Source organism: Camelina sativa, chromosome 7, assembly GCF_030686135.1.
Source record: "Camelina sativa cultivar CO46 ecotype springtype chromosome 7, ASM3068613v1".
In the NCBI taxonomy this organism is placed as follows: domain Eukaryota; kingdom Viridiplantae; phylum Streptophyta; class Magnoliopsida; order Brassicales; family Brassicaceae; genus Camelina; species Camelina sativa.
This window is the reverse complement of record NC_141886.1, coordinates 8,864,950-8,883,427: the sequence shown is the minus strand read 5'-3', so window position 1 is coordinate 8,883,427 and position 18,478 is coordinate 8,864,950. Positions and strand designations below refer to the sequence as shown.

Sequence of the window (18,478 nt, the reverse complement as noted above, 5' to 3'; positions counted from 1 at the left end):
CATGTTTTTAATCAAATTTCGGTTAATTTCGGTTTTCAAATTTTAAAACCGAATTAACCAAGAAACTGAAATAACCGAACCGAAATATATTTCGGTTCAATTCGATAAGATTTTCAAAACTAAAAAAAAACCGAAAAACTGAAATAACCGAACCGAATTCACCGAAAGAACCGAAGTCTCAGGGCTAACCATGATGATAAGTCTGCTTACAAAGCCACACAACAGAATGCTCAAATGTTCTCCCAAAAAATCTACAAGATAACCCAAGAACAAAAATTAAGCGGAAGGTATGTATGATTTAACCAAAAAAGAAAAAAAAAAGGAAAAAACTTGAAACCTGCAAGGGAGTGAAGGCCATATGAGGTTACGGTTGATTAGTAAGTCGTAGAGAATGGAGCGAAGTCTTTCCATTGAGAGTATTTCTCGTAGACACTCGGCTGATGTAATGTTTTCTTCCAACTTTTTCTCGTTTTACCACCACTTTGTTGTTGCGATGAAAATGTCGACCTCTCTTCTTCGGCCCATATGCTTCTCCGCTCGCCCTTGATTTTTTGTTTCAGGATTCGTTGACAATGAGGGGAGCCACCAATTTTCGACGGAGTCTTTCTCCATTACATGGGCTTTCTTTTGGGATATGCGTTGCATGATCGGACATGACTACCGATATGTGGCGTTCTATAGAGATTGTTCACACTTTGTGAAGATGGTGTCTTCCCCTCTATACTGGTCGGCTTTCTCAACCTACCTCGACGATATCAAAATTGATATGGAGGAGTTTTCTTCTTTCTGTTTATCTCTAGTTTCACGAAATGCAAATGTAAGTGTGAATTCTTTGGCACGCCAATCGTGACGAAGATGACGCCAAAATTATTAGAATCTACATTTTCTTTACATTGTGGAAGAAACAAGGACTAATCCCCTTGTACTCCCCTTGGGAGCGTGAAGCGGGATTCAACCTTCTGCTGTTGGGTTATCCCAATATGTAAATATTATTATAATTTGAGCAAACCAATTTCGTTTCCTTTATCCCATTAATCCGTGAGCAATCATCATCACAAATTTTAGAAATACTGGAAACAAATTAGCTAAATTGGTGATCCGAAAAAAAGAGGAAAATTAGCTAAATTTTTCTAATTTTCTAATCCCCTATATATTAATAGAGAAGCACTCTTGATAAAATGCTGATGTGTTGTCGCTAGAGAGCTTGAAGCACATTTTAGCAAATAAATCCTATTAATTAATTCTAATTACATCTATGCCATTACAGACTTAAATAAATATTCATTAAATTAAATTATTTGTAGTCATTTAATTTGAAACTATATTATACTTCTTTAAAAAACAACAAATTAATTTCTTTTAAAAATTTAATAATTATTCATTTAATAATTATTCATGTTTTATTAAAATAAATTTCATACAATTTTTTTTACCGCGTTAAAATTATTATTTACTTTCAAATATTTCACGGGTGAAACAGATTTTTATATAAAATAAACGTAGATTTGAGTAAGACAAACGAAAGAATTATTTACATATTTTATTTTATACAAACAAATATCAAATTCCAAATAATAATTTTATTTGAATTGATTTATCTGCACTATGTGCGGGTTATTACCTAGTATGTTTAAGATTTCCAATTTTCCAATAATTTTAGATATTATAGAAAAACTATACAATAACGTCATCAGAAATTCTAGCCAAAAAAAAAAAAAAAGAAAAAGGGTTCAAGCTTAAAAAGGAAAAGGTATCAACACCAAGATTCGTATTGAAATTGGAAATGTTATATACTTTTAGCTAATGATAAAAGGAAACATATTAAAACATTAATGTGTAAAGACGGAAAATCTAATTAATTAAGAAAAAAATTATGGCTGTTGTGGGAGTGATCTCTAATACTACAGGGCCTTCTCTACCTTTTGTTTCACTTCCCATCATTATTACATTATTCTCTCTTTCTCTCTACTCCGATCGAAACTTTAAATTCTAATTAATTCTGATCTCTTACAATTTGACAATAGTCTTCTCTGTCTCTCTATCCTTCGAAGATGGCTCCTCGTGATAAAAAGCTAAACAAGGTTGGTGGACTAGATCAAACAGATATTTCCTGCTTTTAAGAAGAAAGCGACAGAGCTCTCTGTTCTTTAAGGAAACTTTGTTGTTTTCATCTGCTACGGTCCCGACAACGATTTCCATGTCTGGCCTGAGCCTCAAGATAAACCACAAGCGTTACCGGAGATCGTTGGAAAGTTCAACGCGTTGAGCGATCACATGAGGATGAGTCACGCCTCCGATCTCTTCGACTTGCCATATCTCAAGGGTTTGTCGGATGAAGAATTGCTTAGACATCTCGCTAAGCTTAACTCCCACTTAGTTGGAATCAAGCAGAAAAAGATGACTGTATTGAAAACAAGAGGAAACTCGAAGAAGCCCAGTGACCATCTTAGGGTTTCAGACAACGCCGCCACCATCATCTCAAACCGCAAGGTGGCGCCTTCTTCGGATGCTCGATTAGGGTTTGGAGAGTCGGGTTACGTTTGCCGTGGCTCTCACGAAACTGTTTCCAGTTTGGGATCTAGTGCTGCTGCTTCCAAGGCTTTCAGTGTTCCGGATTCTTCCTTCACCCCCTCTCACATTAGGGCTATCTTGGGGTGACTGATGTTAGTTTGTAATTGAGTTTGGTCTTATTAATGTGTCTGTAGTTAGTGAAGAGGTGTGTATACACGGGTGTATTATTAGATGTGTTGTTTCACGTTGTGTGTTGTAAAACAAAAAAGTAACAAGTTTCATGTAAATAAAAATTTCAGTTTTTGTTCTTGTCTTCTCCAAAGAAAAGAGATAAAGTCTCTTGCACTGTTTCTTTTCTTCTTCCTCTCAATATTCTAACATGGTATCAGAGCTTATATATGTTGGTCTTGGAGCCTGTCCAAGCAGAACAAAAATAAGAAAAAATTCCGCTGCAAGAAGAAGAGAACGGTTATTTGCTTCCTTATTTGCTTCCTCTTTGATGCAAGGCTTCATTGCCTACATTTCATCTTGGAAGCTGCAACCAAGCTTGCATTGGTACGTTCTTCCTCTTGGTTTGGCACTTCACAGGTTTGTTCTTGGCATCAACCTTCTTCTCAATCCATCTTTGTGAATTGTAACGTTGTTGAAGCTTGAATTCTGTTTATGCAAGATAACCTCATGAGTTTCTGTTTAATGGCTGCAGCTTGTTCGTATCTTTTCTTCACGGCTTCTTTGTCATCTCTTCTTTTTCTTCTTATTTTCAGTCTCTTTTTGGACTGAATTTTTCTTCATATTTCAGCTGAAGAACCACTCAGGTTATCCACTTCATCAAGCAACTTCACCAAGACGCATCGAATCAAGAACAGAACTCTCCTTTCACATCATTTCCACACCTCTGTCTCCATTGCTATTTTTCAGAAGATTTCCCTATCTTCTTGAATGCACCTGAAGCCCTCCTTCTTTAAGTTACGGTTGTGAATGACTTTGTGAAGCTTTCCTTCTTTTCTTCTTCGACTTGCAGTGCTCTTATTTTCTTTAGCCTTACACTTCACTTTTTTGTGTGCATGCTCTTCTTCATTTGCCTTAAGTCCACTCAAGGTTGCTCCTTCTTGCCTTCAGCTCAGGTACGCTCAAGGTTTTCCACCACTTCCATCTCCTTCTTATGGCTTACTCCTGCTTTTCTCTTCTTCTTCAGTCTTTCTCAAACTGTTCTCCCTTCATGGACTCTTCTTTGTCGATGACAGCTTCTCCTAGTGGCCTCACCTTTCTTCTTTTTTATTTGTGCAGGCTCCAAGGATACTCAAGCTTTGATACCATGTTGAACTTCTGACCTCATTTTCACTTTGGAGGTCAGTTTGTTCTCACACTCATTCTCTCGGCTTTGTTCCTCTGTTTAACAAAGACAAAGAGAACATAACTCTCTCTTTACTCTCGTGTTTGTGTTTTGTTTCTCTTCAAAAAAAACCAAACGTTTCTTCACTAAGAGAGAAGAGAGAATTCTTTAATTGTCTACATTTATATTTCGGATCACAAGGATATTGATATTTTCTTACAATTCAACATATACATACTTATACTACTTCTACTAGTTGAACCTAACACATGCACCCATACTTTAGATCATCATGACTCTTACACACTAGACCATACTCTTATACATCTTAGGCTCTCTTACACAAGCCTCATTATTAGTACAACAACTCATAACAATTACATTTACTCATTTAGACTCTAGAGAATACATAACTAACACTTGTCCACTTGGGACTTATTCATCTATGCAGCCCATTACAACAAAACACAAAGCCCAACTTCTTCTAGTCGTTCACCCAGGATCTTTGTAAGAAATTGGCACAAACCTCTGCCCACAATAAATAGGGCTTTAAGATACTTCTGATGGAAAATTAACAAACTGTTCAAATTACAAAGTCATATAAGTAAGTTATTGGATCACTATAATGCAAGAACCTCTTATACTAATTGTTATGACAAAATTTCTCTAGATATGCAAAATAAAATGATAAAATTTCCTAGCAAAACCAATTATATACAAATATTGTATACTTTCGTAGATCGAAAAATATAATTAAAACAACATTAATCACATCATAACGCGTTTTAGCAATACAAGAAAGATTCTACCGTCCTACGATAAATTTTTTTCTATTATCTATAAAAAATTCACATATCAAAAAATAAAATAAAATAAACATTAATCACATCAAAATGTGTGTTCGCAATGTAATAAACATTGATTCAATCGTCCAACGACAACTGTACTTTCTAACATTGATTCTATCTTCCAACAACAACTCTACTTTCTAACATTGATTCTATCGACGACAACTCTACTTTCTATTATCTATAGAAAAAATTTGAATATCAAATAAAATAAAATAAAATAAACATTAATCACATCAAAATGTGTGTTCGCAATGTAATAAACATTGATTTTATCGTCCAACGACAACTCTATTTTCTAGCTTCTACAAAAAATGCGCAGATAAAAGAATAAAATTAAAACAACATTAATGCAATAAATATCGATTCTATCGGCCAACGACAAATCTACTTCTTTTTTAAATATAAAAAGGTAAGCATATTAGAAAACTTCCTAAAGACGTTTCATAATTTTTTCTCTAAAATCTTAAAAGAAAAATCGAAATGAAAATACTAAAAATGAAGAGCAAAAGAAAAAAAATGGAAGAGAGGTAAAAAGAAAAACAATCGTGTTGCTCGCTTTAATAAGAAATCAAATAGCAAAGCTTGCCGATAGTCGACCAAGATCCAGGCTCCACAAAAAGGGCGATGAGTATAGGTAATTTGCAAATTGTTAAGAATTTTGATAATCACTGAACTATGGAAATTTATTGATTTAAGAAGATGATCTCGTAAAAAAAAAATTGGAGAAATTTTCATGCATGTAATGTTGTCGATGAGATGCTATTCATAAAATTTCACATATTTAATTAAACAAGAGTTTAGTCAAGTTTTTTAAATCACTTACATAATTTCAAAATTATCTTGATTTCTACAGTTGATTTTACTAGCATGTATTACTTTTAGTTTCTCTTCAAACAATTTTAACTTAATAGTTTTGTTAGCATCTTGTAGAGTTCTTAAAATCTCAACAATTTTCAAAGATCTTAAAAGCTCAGCTTTTCAAAGTTTTATATTTTCAATTTTCATATATTAATGCTTCGAAATAATATAAGCATAAATTTTCAAATTAGAAATTTATAGTATCTTTAAACATCTTGTAAAAAGTAAAAAGAAAACACACAAAAATAGTTCTTGAAAGATTATTACTATTTAAATAAATATAGATTTTTTATGATTAAGAGGTTATATGTGCATGAGTATATAATATAATCATCTCTTAAGTGTCATTGACGATCGAACCTATGACCTCTAGGATTCGTCCTTGCTGTATTTTAAGTAGAATTAAGGACACTAGGTAAAATATAATTTTTCAAAAATTTCAGAATCTAATCAAAATTTTTACATCAAAATATTTTTGATTTTACAGCACGAACGTAAAATTCTGAAAAATACATATACTCTCTTATGATTGAAACAAAAGTTCAGGTTTTTTAAAACATTTGGGACATTAGTAGGAATAAAAATTATGATATGGTGATAATCATTTTCTTACACATGCCAAATTATACTATTTGATATCAAAGATAATCAATTTCTAACAATCTTTCCTTTGTAACCGTCTTGCTCCCACTCTTGGAAATTGTACATATCAAATTCTGTGAAAGGCTCATTAATGTATGTGAGGAAACGTTTCTGAAACGACCCGATCCGTTTTTTTAATTAATAAATATTAAATATAAATATAATATAAACTACAACTAGTGGTCTATACCCACTAGCCACATATCCACAACCACAAATAACAGCAGAAATAACAATATCAATAACTATCTAATAATAATATAACCAATAAATATCCATAACAACAATCCAATAATCAAACATCAGGAAACATGAAACCGGCAACCTAACAATGTTTCCAAAAAGCCAACTTTAGCAACCTAGCAATGCCAGACAACATACAATCGAGTCCCTAGAACATCCTCTTCTTCATCGCCTTGATTCCACGATCACACTTTGCCTTTACCTGCACCACAAACACATATTGAGATGCATGAGTATTTGATAAACACTCAGTGAGGCAATCCTCCCATCTACTAGGCTATACACACAAGCAACAGTGATTCCAATGTTCCAAACAAAACATACAAACCAGGAAATCAAACATTGTCTGGCTGGAAGGGAGGTGTCGACCGACACTACCCCACAATGTCGATCGATGCCCAATTTGCTGGTGTCGATCGACACTCCCTCTGCAATCGCGATCCGCTCGAAGCCGATAGTCGAATCTCGCTCCCAACCTCCTCCAAATCGCCCAATACTCATAACCCAAGCCAAATACGTCCATAGGAACCTGTAGCAACCAATACCAGCAAGAAAAACACACAAAACAGCAACAAACAAGCAAGAGCAAGGAAATCAAAGGCTTAGATTAGCCATGGTCATGCACTCACCTCTTTGCAGGAAGATTCAGACCAACAGCAACGAATCCAACCTTCCTAGCAAGCTTCTAACTCCTTCCTAGCCTTGGATCTCTCAAGAACAGCAAGGAAATCTCCCAATCTCTCTCTAGAACCTCAAAACACTTTTCTCTTTTGTTTTTCTCAAAAACGGCGTGAGACAAAACCAAACACGACCTAGGTCGTTTTCTCCCTTTAAAATCTCGGTTCAATGGTTTTCCCTAAACCAAACTGATCCAAATCGATAATTAAATCGAACTGGTCGAACTAGAGAATATTGGTGTCGACCGACACCACCATGGTGTCGATCGACACCCAACCCAGAAAACCAATAATTGGTTCACGGATGTTACAGTTTCAAAAGTAGAAATATTATGTAATGACCAACCAATTTGAGTCTTCAGCTTTTCGAAACCTCCACCCTGAAGAAGCAACATTAGATATGAACTGTTTCCTTAAAGAGTGAAACTCTCGGGTAAATTCACCGACTTCTGGGCCGATCTCACCCAAAAGATGGTGTCAGACTCCGCCTTGCTCATGGACTAGGATAAGATTTTTTGCAATCTCTATCCCACTGTAGATTTTCATTTTGTTAGAGTTGATGATCTTGCCGGAAAAATGGGAAGAAAGTAGGCCTACGAGGAGGCTGTGGCGGGCATGAAAGTAAGGATGTGTATGCACCTAATGCTGCCAAACTCTTAGGAGGAAGAAGGTGTGGCAGAGAGATTTGACAAAATACAAAAGTATTTTTCAACAAAAGGTGTGACAATATTTCCCATTTTTCGGGCGAGATCATAAACTCTACAAAATGCGAATCTACAACGGATAGAGATTGCAACAAATCTTATCCTAGTCCATGAGCAAGGCGGAGTCTGACACTATCTTTTGGGTGAGTTCCGCCCAGAAAACGGTGAACTTACCCCGACAAAGTTTCGCTCTTTAGCAACACTGTCCATATCTAAAGTTGTTTCGAGCATAGATTTGGAGGCAGCTCATCGGGCGGATTTGTTGAGCAGAGTGCGATTAGTGCATGAAAAGGATGAGGGGCTGGTGAGCGCCTCTAGGGATGTTGATTATGAGTATGAGGTCTCCACCAATGGGACAATCCTTCTGCACTGTCGGATTTGTGTGCCCAAGGATGAGGAGTTGAGGCGGGAGATTTTAAGGGAGGCTCATGCGAGCATGTTTTCCATTTATCCAGGAGAGATCTTATTGTTTGTGTTTATAGTCCAGTAAATGAGAGGATTGCCTCACTAAGTATTTCTGAAAATACTTATGCATCTCTTCTGTGTTACGGTGCAGGTAAAGGCAAAGTGTGATCGTGGAATCAAGACAATGAAGAGGAGGATGTTCTACAGACTCGACTGGTTGTGTTCTCGCTTGTGTTAGGTTGCTAGAGTCGTGTCATTAGAATATTGGGAGGATGCTGGTTTATTGCTTCTTGACATTGTTGGACTATGGGTTGATAGACATTGATATTTTGTTTAATGGTTTTTGGCTATTTGCTGGTTTAACGTGTTGCTAATTCCACTATTGAAATGAATGTGTTAAATTGGTAGTGAGTATAGGATCACTAGTAATTACTATGTTTAAAAAAATATATGGGGCGGGTTGTTTCAAGCAACTTCAAAGGACATAATCAGCTTGGTATCTATTAAACTAATCAGTTCCCTTTTCCTACATGTCTCCTGCATCGCTAAAAATGATTATCTGTGAGGGGTGATTGCAAGAAATAGATATATCAAATTCAAAGCAGTTAGCAAATTAAAGATCTATTTAATAGTGATATAAACTTACAAAGTTACGTACAGAAAAAAAAGATTGTAACAATGGAAAGATCATAGCTGATGATGTCAAAACAGGATTTGGTCATAGCTTGAATTTTTTCAACGTCAACCAAGTTTTAAAGAAAGAATCACAAGCGGGGTCACTTTGTAACACAAATAAAAGACAATACAAAAGACAGAATAATACTAATTCAAGAATAACATGCCTCACATAGTGACCTCTCTGTATCAGCAAAATAATAGACATGATTTTGTCATACCTGATAGAGTTTCTAAAACCCCTACCTCTCTCTTAAGAAGAAACTCACTGAACAAAACTGCGCAGGAGATCAAGAATAACATGCCTCACCTAGTCACCCCTTTCCCTAGATATGTTTGGTTGATTATGTTAAGATCTTGAAAAATAATATTTTACTGGTAGGTAATTGCCCGGAGCCCACTTCATTGTATTCATTGTAGGTAACATAAGGAACGTGTTGGACTTTGTAATAATTTTCTCCTTTTTCTGACAATTTCTCCTTAAACTCCAAATGATCTGTGTAGATTCTTAATTCCTTTAAGGAATCGATGAACCACAGTCCATCAGGAAGCTCTTTTAACTTTGGAAAAACCTGAATATTCAGAGAATGAAGAAGTGGCATGGAACCTTCTTCCACTATCCACTCTTCCCAATTATCTAATCCCCCTATTTGAAGCTTTTGCAACTGAGGAAACCCACCCACCGAGAAAACCACTCTCTTCCCACTAAAACATTTATACAATTCAAACTTCACATAAGAGAGATCTAAAACCCTCATCAAATGTAGCTTAGTGAAACATAAACCTGATGCCATCCATTTTATATCACTGAATTGCTCTTTCATAATCAAGAGAGATCTAAGTTTGGGATTCTGAATCTTGCACTTCGAGTGATAAGTATCAAGCTGGTGTATTGCTATTCTGCGAGATGTACAAGGAGACTGAGAGTTTGCAATATGTACAAAATTCTCTTCTTTAGCTTTACGCAGACAAACTTCTCTCATCATGTCATGTAGGTGACACGTTTCAAACTTCCAAGTACCAACATCTCGTTTCGACATAACCATATTTCTCTCCACCAATTCTTCTATGTATCCATTTGCAACCTCTCGAATTGTCGCTCCATCGTAATACCTTAGCCTTGGTATTCCTTCTACTGTCCAGAAATAGGCCAAATCCCAAACACGTATTGGATAATCTTCTGGAAAATGGGCAAAGTAGAGAAAGAATTGCTTCAAATAAAGTGGCAGCTCTTCAAAGATCATAGACAATAGATGATAGACCGAACTGATATTACTGCCATCGATGTCTTCATATCCTCCAACGATGTGAGATTTAATATTCTCATATATCCTTTTCCACTCACTTAACATGTAATGGGCAGCTAACAACCCGCCTAGCACCTTAACAGCCAATGGTAGACCTCCACAATGTTTGATCATCATCTTACCCATCTCTTCCATTTCTTCATCAATCTTATATTCTAAACAACAAAATCATGTAATTTTTATACGATGCAACTAAACGTGAGAAAAAGTTAGTCTATTTTGAGTAACGTAAAAAAAAACTATCTTCCTTGAAAACTTACCTAATGTGTCTATTTTTGGAAATACACACACACACAACTCCATCAAAATGGAAGATCAGAGCACCTTCCTCCAGAAGAAACTAAAAGAAAGACAAGTAATAAAATCAACAAATAATCACCTCTGGAAATCGCTTGTCCCGCAACTGATCTGTAGAAGATGTGTTGTTTTAGTGTTTAAGATCCATTATAAGAGTCCACACCTACCGACAGCATTTGGCCAGAAAGTCTTAAAGGCAGAAGTATCCATAGCAGTAAAGCACCCAACAACTTCCTACAAGCCAGATGTCCCATATTATATTTCAATTAGTTAAGTAAGAGAAACATCAAAATAAAAGATAGAAATCACTTTTATTTATGGACAAAGTCACAGAAACAAGAACTTGAGTTTATCGAGAGAGAGCAGAGACATGGATTGTATCAGCACCAACAACCATCACTTGGTGACACAATTTAGCTAGCATAATGGTCATTGTAACATGAGTTTTTAGCACCAACAACAATCACTTGGAGAATTAACACATTTGCTATGTGACACTGATAATACTGAGCCAAGAAGAAGGAACCTTACTTCAATCTTTCTTGGCAGCTCCAAAGTTGAATGTAACAATAGTATTACCCCTGTCTCAAATGTGGTTTAGGAAGCTCCGGAAGGACCTCCTCTCTACAGATAGATTAACCTCCTTTTGGAAGTCCACAGAGGCAAAACCTTTCCATCTTTTTGCGCAAGTAAAAAGAAAACTCACAAACACTTAAAAGCTAGGAACAGAGGAGATAATAACAAATTTCTATATTGTGAGGCCCGGCTTAGAGGCAGTGCAGACGGTGCAAAAGCACCATGTCTCCAGATTTTTGTGACTTTTTCTTTAAGGTTTAGGGCCCTATATTTTAGATATTTTATAATTCATGATCCTAAAATTTGAAATGTTGCAAATATAACCCTAGTTTTCTGGAAAAAAAAAATTGAGCACAAGGTCCCAAAAATAAGTGAGCCGGGACCAACACTACTTCTAACTTGTAGCACTTAAGTTTTATAAAAGGCATCTTTGTTTTAGATATCAGTAAAAATTGCTAGCAGATACCAGATAAAAGCCATAAGTTGCATTATTTAAGATGAAAGGTCCTCACAAAGAACAATAGTAGGGCCTCCGACAAAGCACGAATGAGTAGTTGATCCTTCAATGGTTTTGATTTAAAGCGAAATTGGGTACAAAAGGGATGCTCGATTTCGAAGGAGCTGACTCATTCCACCCAAATTTCCCTTTCAATCCAATTAATTAATTTTGATTCTAGATGTTAGATTTCGAAGGAGGGCTTGTGGGATCTTCTCTGTAAAAGAGACTCACGCAGTCTTGGATTGAAGAATTCAGAAGATCATCAAAAGCAATTTTTTTTTTTTTTTTGTATTAGATTTTTTTTTTTCTTTTAAATAGAACTGGTTTAGGTAAGGAGATGGCCCGGATTTAAGATAGAAAGAAGAAGAAGAAGTATTTAGAAATGAAAGATGAGAAGATAAACAGACAAATACCGGTTGAGTAGCTCTGATACCACTAATGATACGCCCAAATTCGAGGATCATTCAGCCTGATTAAAAAGGATAGAAACTCGCCAAGGTGCAAGATGCAACAAAGGAGATTTGATGGATTGAGGGGTTGCACAACAGTTGCGGAAGACTGCTGATATTCCCAACTCCAATCGCTGCTAGATATGACACACTAGTCCAACAAGAGGAGGCTGTTACTTGGATATTACACACCAAGAAACAAAGAAATGTTCTAGACAAAGAACAAAGAGATAAACTCTTAAAATGAAAAGGAAAATTGATTGATTATTCTCAAATGAGATTACATGAGTTTATATAGTGATAAGAAACTTGGTAACAAAGTCAAGTATTAATTATTCTTGAAACTAAAAGACATTAAATATAGATTGTTGAATGAAGACCCAAGACTTGAAGTTTTTCTTCCCAATGTATTCTTCCAAAGGTGTCCATCCCAAGGTGAGTTGAACTCCATTTTCGTCATCCCTCTTTCACCACAAAATAAAGTGATTATTTTGGGGTTTCTTGGACTTGAATTAGGCTCAAAGTGGGCTAGACTAGATAGGTATCATCCCCAATAGTTTTTCCCATGCTCTCTTTGGCCATAAACTCTTGAATAAGCTCATTTAGTGCATTCATTAGCTTCTTACCTTTTGCTCTAGTCATTGGTCCTTCAGGTACAAGCAATGGTTTCTCCGCTACAAGCTCCTCGGGTTCAAGCTCAGCTACAAGTTCCTCAGGTTCAAGCTCAGCTACAAGCTTCTCCTCCTTAGCTTCTTAGCTTCTTGAATAAGCCCATTTAGTACATTTCTTAGCTTCTTAGCTTTTGCTCTAGTCATTGGTCCTTCAGATACAAGCAATGGTTCCTCCGCTACAAGCTCCTCGGGTTCAAGCTCAGCAACAAGTTCCTCAGGTTCAAGCTCAGCTACAAGCTTCTCCTCCTTAGCTTCATCCATGATCACATCAACTAGACTACACACACTTTCTTGAAAATTAAGGCCGAAAGTTATATATAAAATACAAGACAAAAAAAAAGGCCACAAGCTCATGCTTCATGAGCTTGGCCTTTGGGCCGGCTCTGATTGCCGCCGCCGTTGATTATCATGTCCGACACTCAACTCACCACCACCACGACAACCGAAGCTTCTACTTAAAGTCTCTACTCTCTCAATGCCTCTGATAATCCTGGTGTGTTGATTTCCTCCGTCATCCTCAAGGAAGATAACTACTCGGAATGGGCAACCAAGATGAAGAACTCTCTCCAGGACAAACAGAAACTTGGGTTTCTTGATGGTTCTATTCCAAAACCAGCCGCTGATCCTGATTTGAATATGTGGCTTGCTGCAAACTCAATGATCATTGGATGGATCCGTACCTCTATTGATCCAACTATATGGTCCACAGTCTCGTTTGTCTCTGATGCTTCGTCGATGTGGTCCACCATCCGTGATCGTTTCTCTGTTGGCAACGGGGTACGTAAACAGGTGTTGAAAGATGAAATCTCGGCCTGTCGACAAAACGGGCACTCTGTTTTGGAGTATTATGGACGTTTGTCCAAACTATAGGAAGAACTACAAAACTACAACACAAGTCTTGCTTGTCGCTGCCAGGCCGCTCCTGACATTGCCAAGGAACGTGAAGACGACAAGGTCCATCAATTCCTTTTCGGCCTTGACCTTCCTTGTTTCACTAATATTCGTTCTACTATCACTAATCAAGAACCTCTTCCTACTTTGAATCTAGTATATTCACGTGTCATTAGAGAAGAACAAAATCTCAATGTTGCTATTAAAATAGAAGCAAACAAAACAAAGGCTATTGGTTTTTCTGTTCAGGCTGCCACGCCTCCTCAAGCTGATGCTGTCTCTGGTCCTCGATTTCGTGACCGATCCTCGCTCTCATGCACTCACTGTCGTCGTCAAGGTCATGACGTCTCTGAATGTTTTCAGTTGCATGGGTTTCCTGACTTGTATTATGAACAAAAAGGTGGGTCTCGTGATAACCGTGACGTCTCGGTTCGTGTCAACACAGACTCTCGTTCTACTCAACGTGGTGGTCGCTCCTTTAGAGGTTGTGTTAGGGGTCGTGTTAACAATGCTCGAGCCACTTCTCTCTCCGACAGTGGAACCGATCAGATCACTCAACTGATCAACCTTCTTCAAAGCCAACGTCCATCTACCACCTCTGAAAAATTGTCGGGTAAAACTCGTCTTACTGATGTCAATATCGATACTGGCGCCTCTCATCACATGACTGGTGATGATTCCCTCCTGGTTCAAGTGGAGGACATCATTCCGTCCTCTGTGACATTCCCAGATGGTCGTCTTTCTCGCGCTACTAAGCGCAAATCTCTATGATTAAGCTCCGCTTATTTACTTACCGATGTGTTATTTGTTTCGGATTTTGACTGCACTCTCATCTTCGTCTCCAAACTATTGAAACAAACTGGCTCCATCGCGATATTTACCGATACTTTGTGTTTCTTGTAGGACTGTTTTTCGAGAACTTTGATTGGGGCAGGGGAGGAACGTGAGGGAGTGTACTATTTCACCGGTGTGTTAGCTGCGTGTGTCAACAAAGTTTCGTCAGAAGCTTCTACTTTGGGAGCCATGTGGCATTGTAGACTCGGCCACCCTTCTACTAGTGTTTTGTTTTCATTACCAGAATGTGTTCAATCTCCAACAGATGTTGGCGAGATCAAAAGTTGTGATATTTGTTTTCGTTCCAAACAAACAAGAGAAGTCATTCATGATAGCATTAATAAAGCTTTGGATTTTTTTTAATTAGTACATTGTGACGTCTGGGGTCCTTACCGTACTCCATCTACAAGTGGAGCTCATTATTTCCTTACTCCTGTTGACGACTATTCTCGTTCGGTTTGGACGTACATAATGTCCGCCAAATCTGAGGTCTCTCGTTTGATCAAAATTATTTGTGCCATGTTCGAACGGCAATTTGGAAAACCAGTCCAGGCCTTCCGTAGCGACAATGGGACTCAATTTATGTGTCTGACCTCTTATTTTCAAGAAAAAGGTATTCTCCATAAGACCTCATGTGTCGATACTCCACAGCAAAATGGTCGTGTGGAGTGTAAACATTGTCACATCTTGAATGTGGTGCGAGCTTGTCTCTTTCAGAGCCATTTACCAAAAAAATTCTGGGGAGAAAGCATTCTTACCGCCACACATTTGATCAACCGCACACCCTCCTCTGTCTTAGCTGGTAAAACTCCATATGAAATGCTATTTGGTTCACATCCCTCATATGATATGTTGCGGACGTTTGGTTGTCTATGTTATGCTCATCACCGATCCCGTGACAAAGATAAGTTTGGCTCTAGAAGTTGCAAGTGTGTGTTTGTTGGCTACTCGTTCGGGAAGAAAGCCTGGCGTTTGTATGATCTTGACACTAAACAGTTCTTCACTAGTAGGGACGTTCGCTTTCAGGAGGACGTGTTTCCCTTTTCCACCATCGCTCCTCCATTACAACCCGTAGTCCCGCCTGCTCCGTCTTTTGTCAAACATGATTCCGATTTCTCCTTTGTTGAGTCTGGCTCTGGTGGCGTTTCCACTGCTCCGTTCACTCTGGTCGAAGCTCCACTTACTACTTCATCACCAGTACCTGTTCTTGAACAACCTTCGACACCTCCTCGACCGGTGGTTACTCCGCTGGTATTATCTCCTCGTACGGATCCTGATCCCGCAACGCCGTTGTCGTTGCCAACTCCTACACCTGAACCCACTGTACTTGATACCACCTCCACATCTCCCGGTCTTCCGGAGTTACTTGGGTAGGGTCATCGTGAGAAGAAACCGTCTGTATTGCTCAAAGACTATGTTGTTTCTCGTAATGTACACTATCCTCATCACACTCTCTCCCCTGGTTTCTCCGACTCAAACTCCTCGTCGACGGCCTCTGATAAGATCTTGTATCCTCTCGCTGATTATTTGACAGACTCTGGTTTTTCTGCAAATCATATTGCTTTCTTAGCAGCGGTTCTTGATAGCAATGAACCAAAAAAATTTAAAGACGCAGTCCTCATTAAGGAATGGTGTGAAGCAATGCAAAAAGAAATTGCCGCTCTTGAAGCTTATCATACTTGGGACATTACCGACTTACCTCCGGGCAAGAAAGCGATCAGCAGCAAATGGGTATACAAGCTTAAATTCAATTCTGGTGGAACTCTAGAACGTCACAAAGCCCGGTTAGTTGTTATGGGGAATCATCAAAAAGAAGGGACTGATTTTACTGAGACATTTGCACCCGTTGCTAAGATGACTACTGTCTGTTCTCTTCTTGCTGTCGCAGCTGCTAAAGATTGGGAAGTCCATCAAATGGACGTTCACAATGCCTTCTTACATGGTGACCTCGACGAAGAAGTCTACATGAAACTACCTCCTGACTTCAAGTCGACCGCTCCTACTAAAGTGTGTCGCCTCCGCAAGTCCTTGTACGGTCTTAAACAGGCTCCTCGTTGTTGGTTCTCAAAGTTGTCTACTGCTCTTCGAGAACTTGGCTTCACTCAGAGTTATCAAGATTACTCTTTGTTTTCATTCACCAAAGATGGTCTTGTTATCCATATCTTAGTTTATGTGGATGATTTTATTGTTGCCGGTAATGATCTCAATGCCATCAACAAGTTCAAGATTTAACTCAATAAGTGTTTTCACATGAAGGATTTGGGTAAGCTGAAATATTTTCTCGGTATTGAGGTCTCTCGGGGCCCCGATGGTTTCTGTCTTTCCCAACGGAAGTACGCTCTCGACATCATTTATAAAGCTGGGCTCTTAGGTGCCAAGCCTTCTCCTGTTCTGCTGGACCTTAACCATAACCTCACTTTTGTCAAAGTTCATGTGTTTGCCAACCCGGCACAGTATCGCCGCTTAGTTGGTCGCTTCATTTATTTGACCATCACGAGGCTGGATTTAACTTACGCAGTCCACATATTCTCGCAGTTTATGCAGTCTCCTATTGTTGCTCATTGGGAAGCATCTCTTCGCCTTGTAAGATACCTCAAAGGGTGTCCTGCCCAAGGCATTCTTCTTCGTTCCGACAGTGAACTTCATGTTAGTGCATATTGTGATTCTGATTATTATGGTTGTCCTTTGACTCGTCGATCTCTCTCGGCCTATATTATGTATTTGGGTGACTCACCCATCTCTTGGAAGACTAAGAAGCAGAAGACGGTGTCTTCTTGCTCCGCTGAGGCTGAGTATCGAGCCATGGCATATACTCTCAAAGAAATTAAATGACTCAAGGCTCTTCTGCAGACGTTAGGCGTTGATCATTCTCATCCAATAGACCTACATTGTGATAGTCAGGCAGCGATACATATTGCGGCTAATCCGGTGTTTCATGAGCGTACGAAACACATCGAGTCAGATTGTCATCAAGTTCGTGATGCTGTCCAGGCTAAACTTATTGCAACACGGCACATTTCAACCAAAGAACAGGTCGCCGATCTCTTCACTAAGGCTTTGCCAGGACCATCTTTTACATACTTAATGTCCACGCTTGGTGTTCGCGACTACGTACCACCAACGTGAGGGGGGGGGGGGGGGGGGGGGGGGGTATTACGATAACTACGTATCTATGTAAAATATTCTCTTGTGATACGATATTATCTGTTTAGGAAATCTCCGCTTGTATAAATACCAATGTGACGTGAATGAATAAACCGACTTTCCAAAGTATCTCAAAGTATTTCAGTTTGTCGTGTGACGAGTTGAGGAACCATCTCGTTAACATTGACTCACACTTACTTGGAATCAAGCCAAAAAAGATTAATTTATTAAGAAGAGGAAACTCGAAGAAACCGAATCCTAAGGAGGCAGAAGAAGATGATCATCCTAGGGTTTCAAACAACACCACCATCTCAAACTGCAATGTGGCTTCGTTGGGAGATCGATTAGGTTTTGACGAGTTGGGTTTTCGTGGCTCTCACGAAACTGTTTCCAGTTTGGGATCTAGCCCTGCTTCTAAGGTTTATACTGTTTCCGATTCTTCTGTGCTCAATCCTCTCACGTTAGGGCTTTATGGCAGCGACTATTTTCCGGTAGTTCCAATGCCGCTAGCCACAGATAATTTTGGGTTTTGTGCCAACGAAGGTGCTTGGGATCTTTGTCGGTTGGATTTGGAGATTCCTCCAACACTATTTCCTGTCTCCAATTGATCACTTCTGGGAGCTATTGATGATTCAGGGTCCATCTTCTAGATTATGATGATTTTGATGGCATGATCACTAAATCTCAACTAGGGTTTGAACACAATGTAATCTACCTCTATGTATATGTTTCTGAACTTTTTAGTATCTGAACTTTTTGTTTGTTTTGCTCCAACTCAAACCCATGTTTTTCTCTTCTGTTTATTATTTGATGAATCAAATCCCCCTCGATTACTATATATGTCATCTCTTAGACTCTTACTTATCTCTGCAATTGCTTCTTTAACCTTAATTATCACAATGTATCACTAA

General features: G+C 38.3%; 1 protein-coding gene, 1 long non-coding RNA gene and 2 pseudogenes across 4 annotated transcripts; 3 read left to right on the top strand and 1 right to left on the bottom strand.

The window, feature by feature from the left end:
• Positions 1-703: 703 nt before the first annotated feature.
• On the top strand, positions 704-18,175 carry LOC109125414 (agamous-like MADS-box protein AGL49; annotated as a pseudogene).
• On the top strand, positions 5,137-8,747 carry LOC147941069 (uncharacterized). The gene is made up of 2 exons (XR_015560964.1): positions 5,137-5,329; positions 8,376-8,747. It is a non-coding gene; the product is annotated as an uncharacterized LOC147941069 (long non-coding RNA).
• On the bottom strand, positions 8,830-11,827 carry LOC104700766 (putative disease resistance protein At1g59620). Of its 3 annotated transcripts, XM_010416342.3 has the most exons (4): positions 11,035-11,827; positions 10,671-10,737; positions 10,467-10,546; positions 8,830-10,361 (listed from the first exon to the last, which is right to left on the bottom strand). In XM_010416342.3, exons 3-4 carry the CDS (start codon positions 10,507-10,509, stop codon positions 9,244-9,246), a joined length of 1,161 nt encoding a protein of 386 aa, XP_010414644.1. In that variant the 5' UTR covers positions 10,510-10,546; positions 10,671-10,737; positions 11,035-11,827; the 3' UTR covers positions 8,830-9,243. The 3 variants fall into 3 exon arrangements, with proteins under 3 accessions (XP_010414644.1, XP_010414643.1, XP_010414646.1); XM_010416341.3 differs by having other exon boundaries at positions 10,467-10,737; XM_010416344.3 differs by lacking the exon at positions 10,467-10,546 and having other exon boundaries at positions 10,586-10,737.
• On the top strand, positions 13,356-14,763 carry LOC147941068 (uncharacterized; annotated as a pseudogene).
• Positions 18,176-18,478: the final 303 nt, after the last annotated feature.

Excerpts from the sequence above, each read along its gene's own strand:
- LOC104700766 (XM_010416341.3), bottom strand. The coding sequence starts at position 10,509 with ATGGAGTTGTGTGTGTGTGTATTTCCAAAAATAGACACATTAG. Across the intron at positions 10,362-10,466 it reads TCCAAAAATAGACACATTAG|AATATAAGATTGATGAAGAA; the intron begins GTAAGTTTTCAA and ends TTTGTTGTTTAG.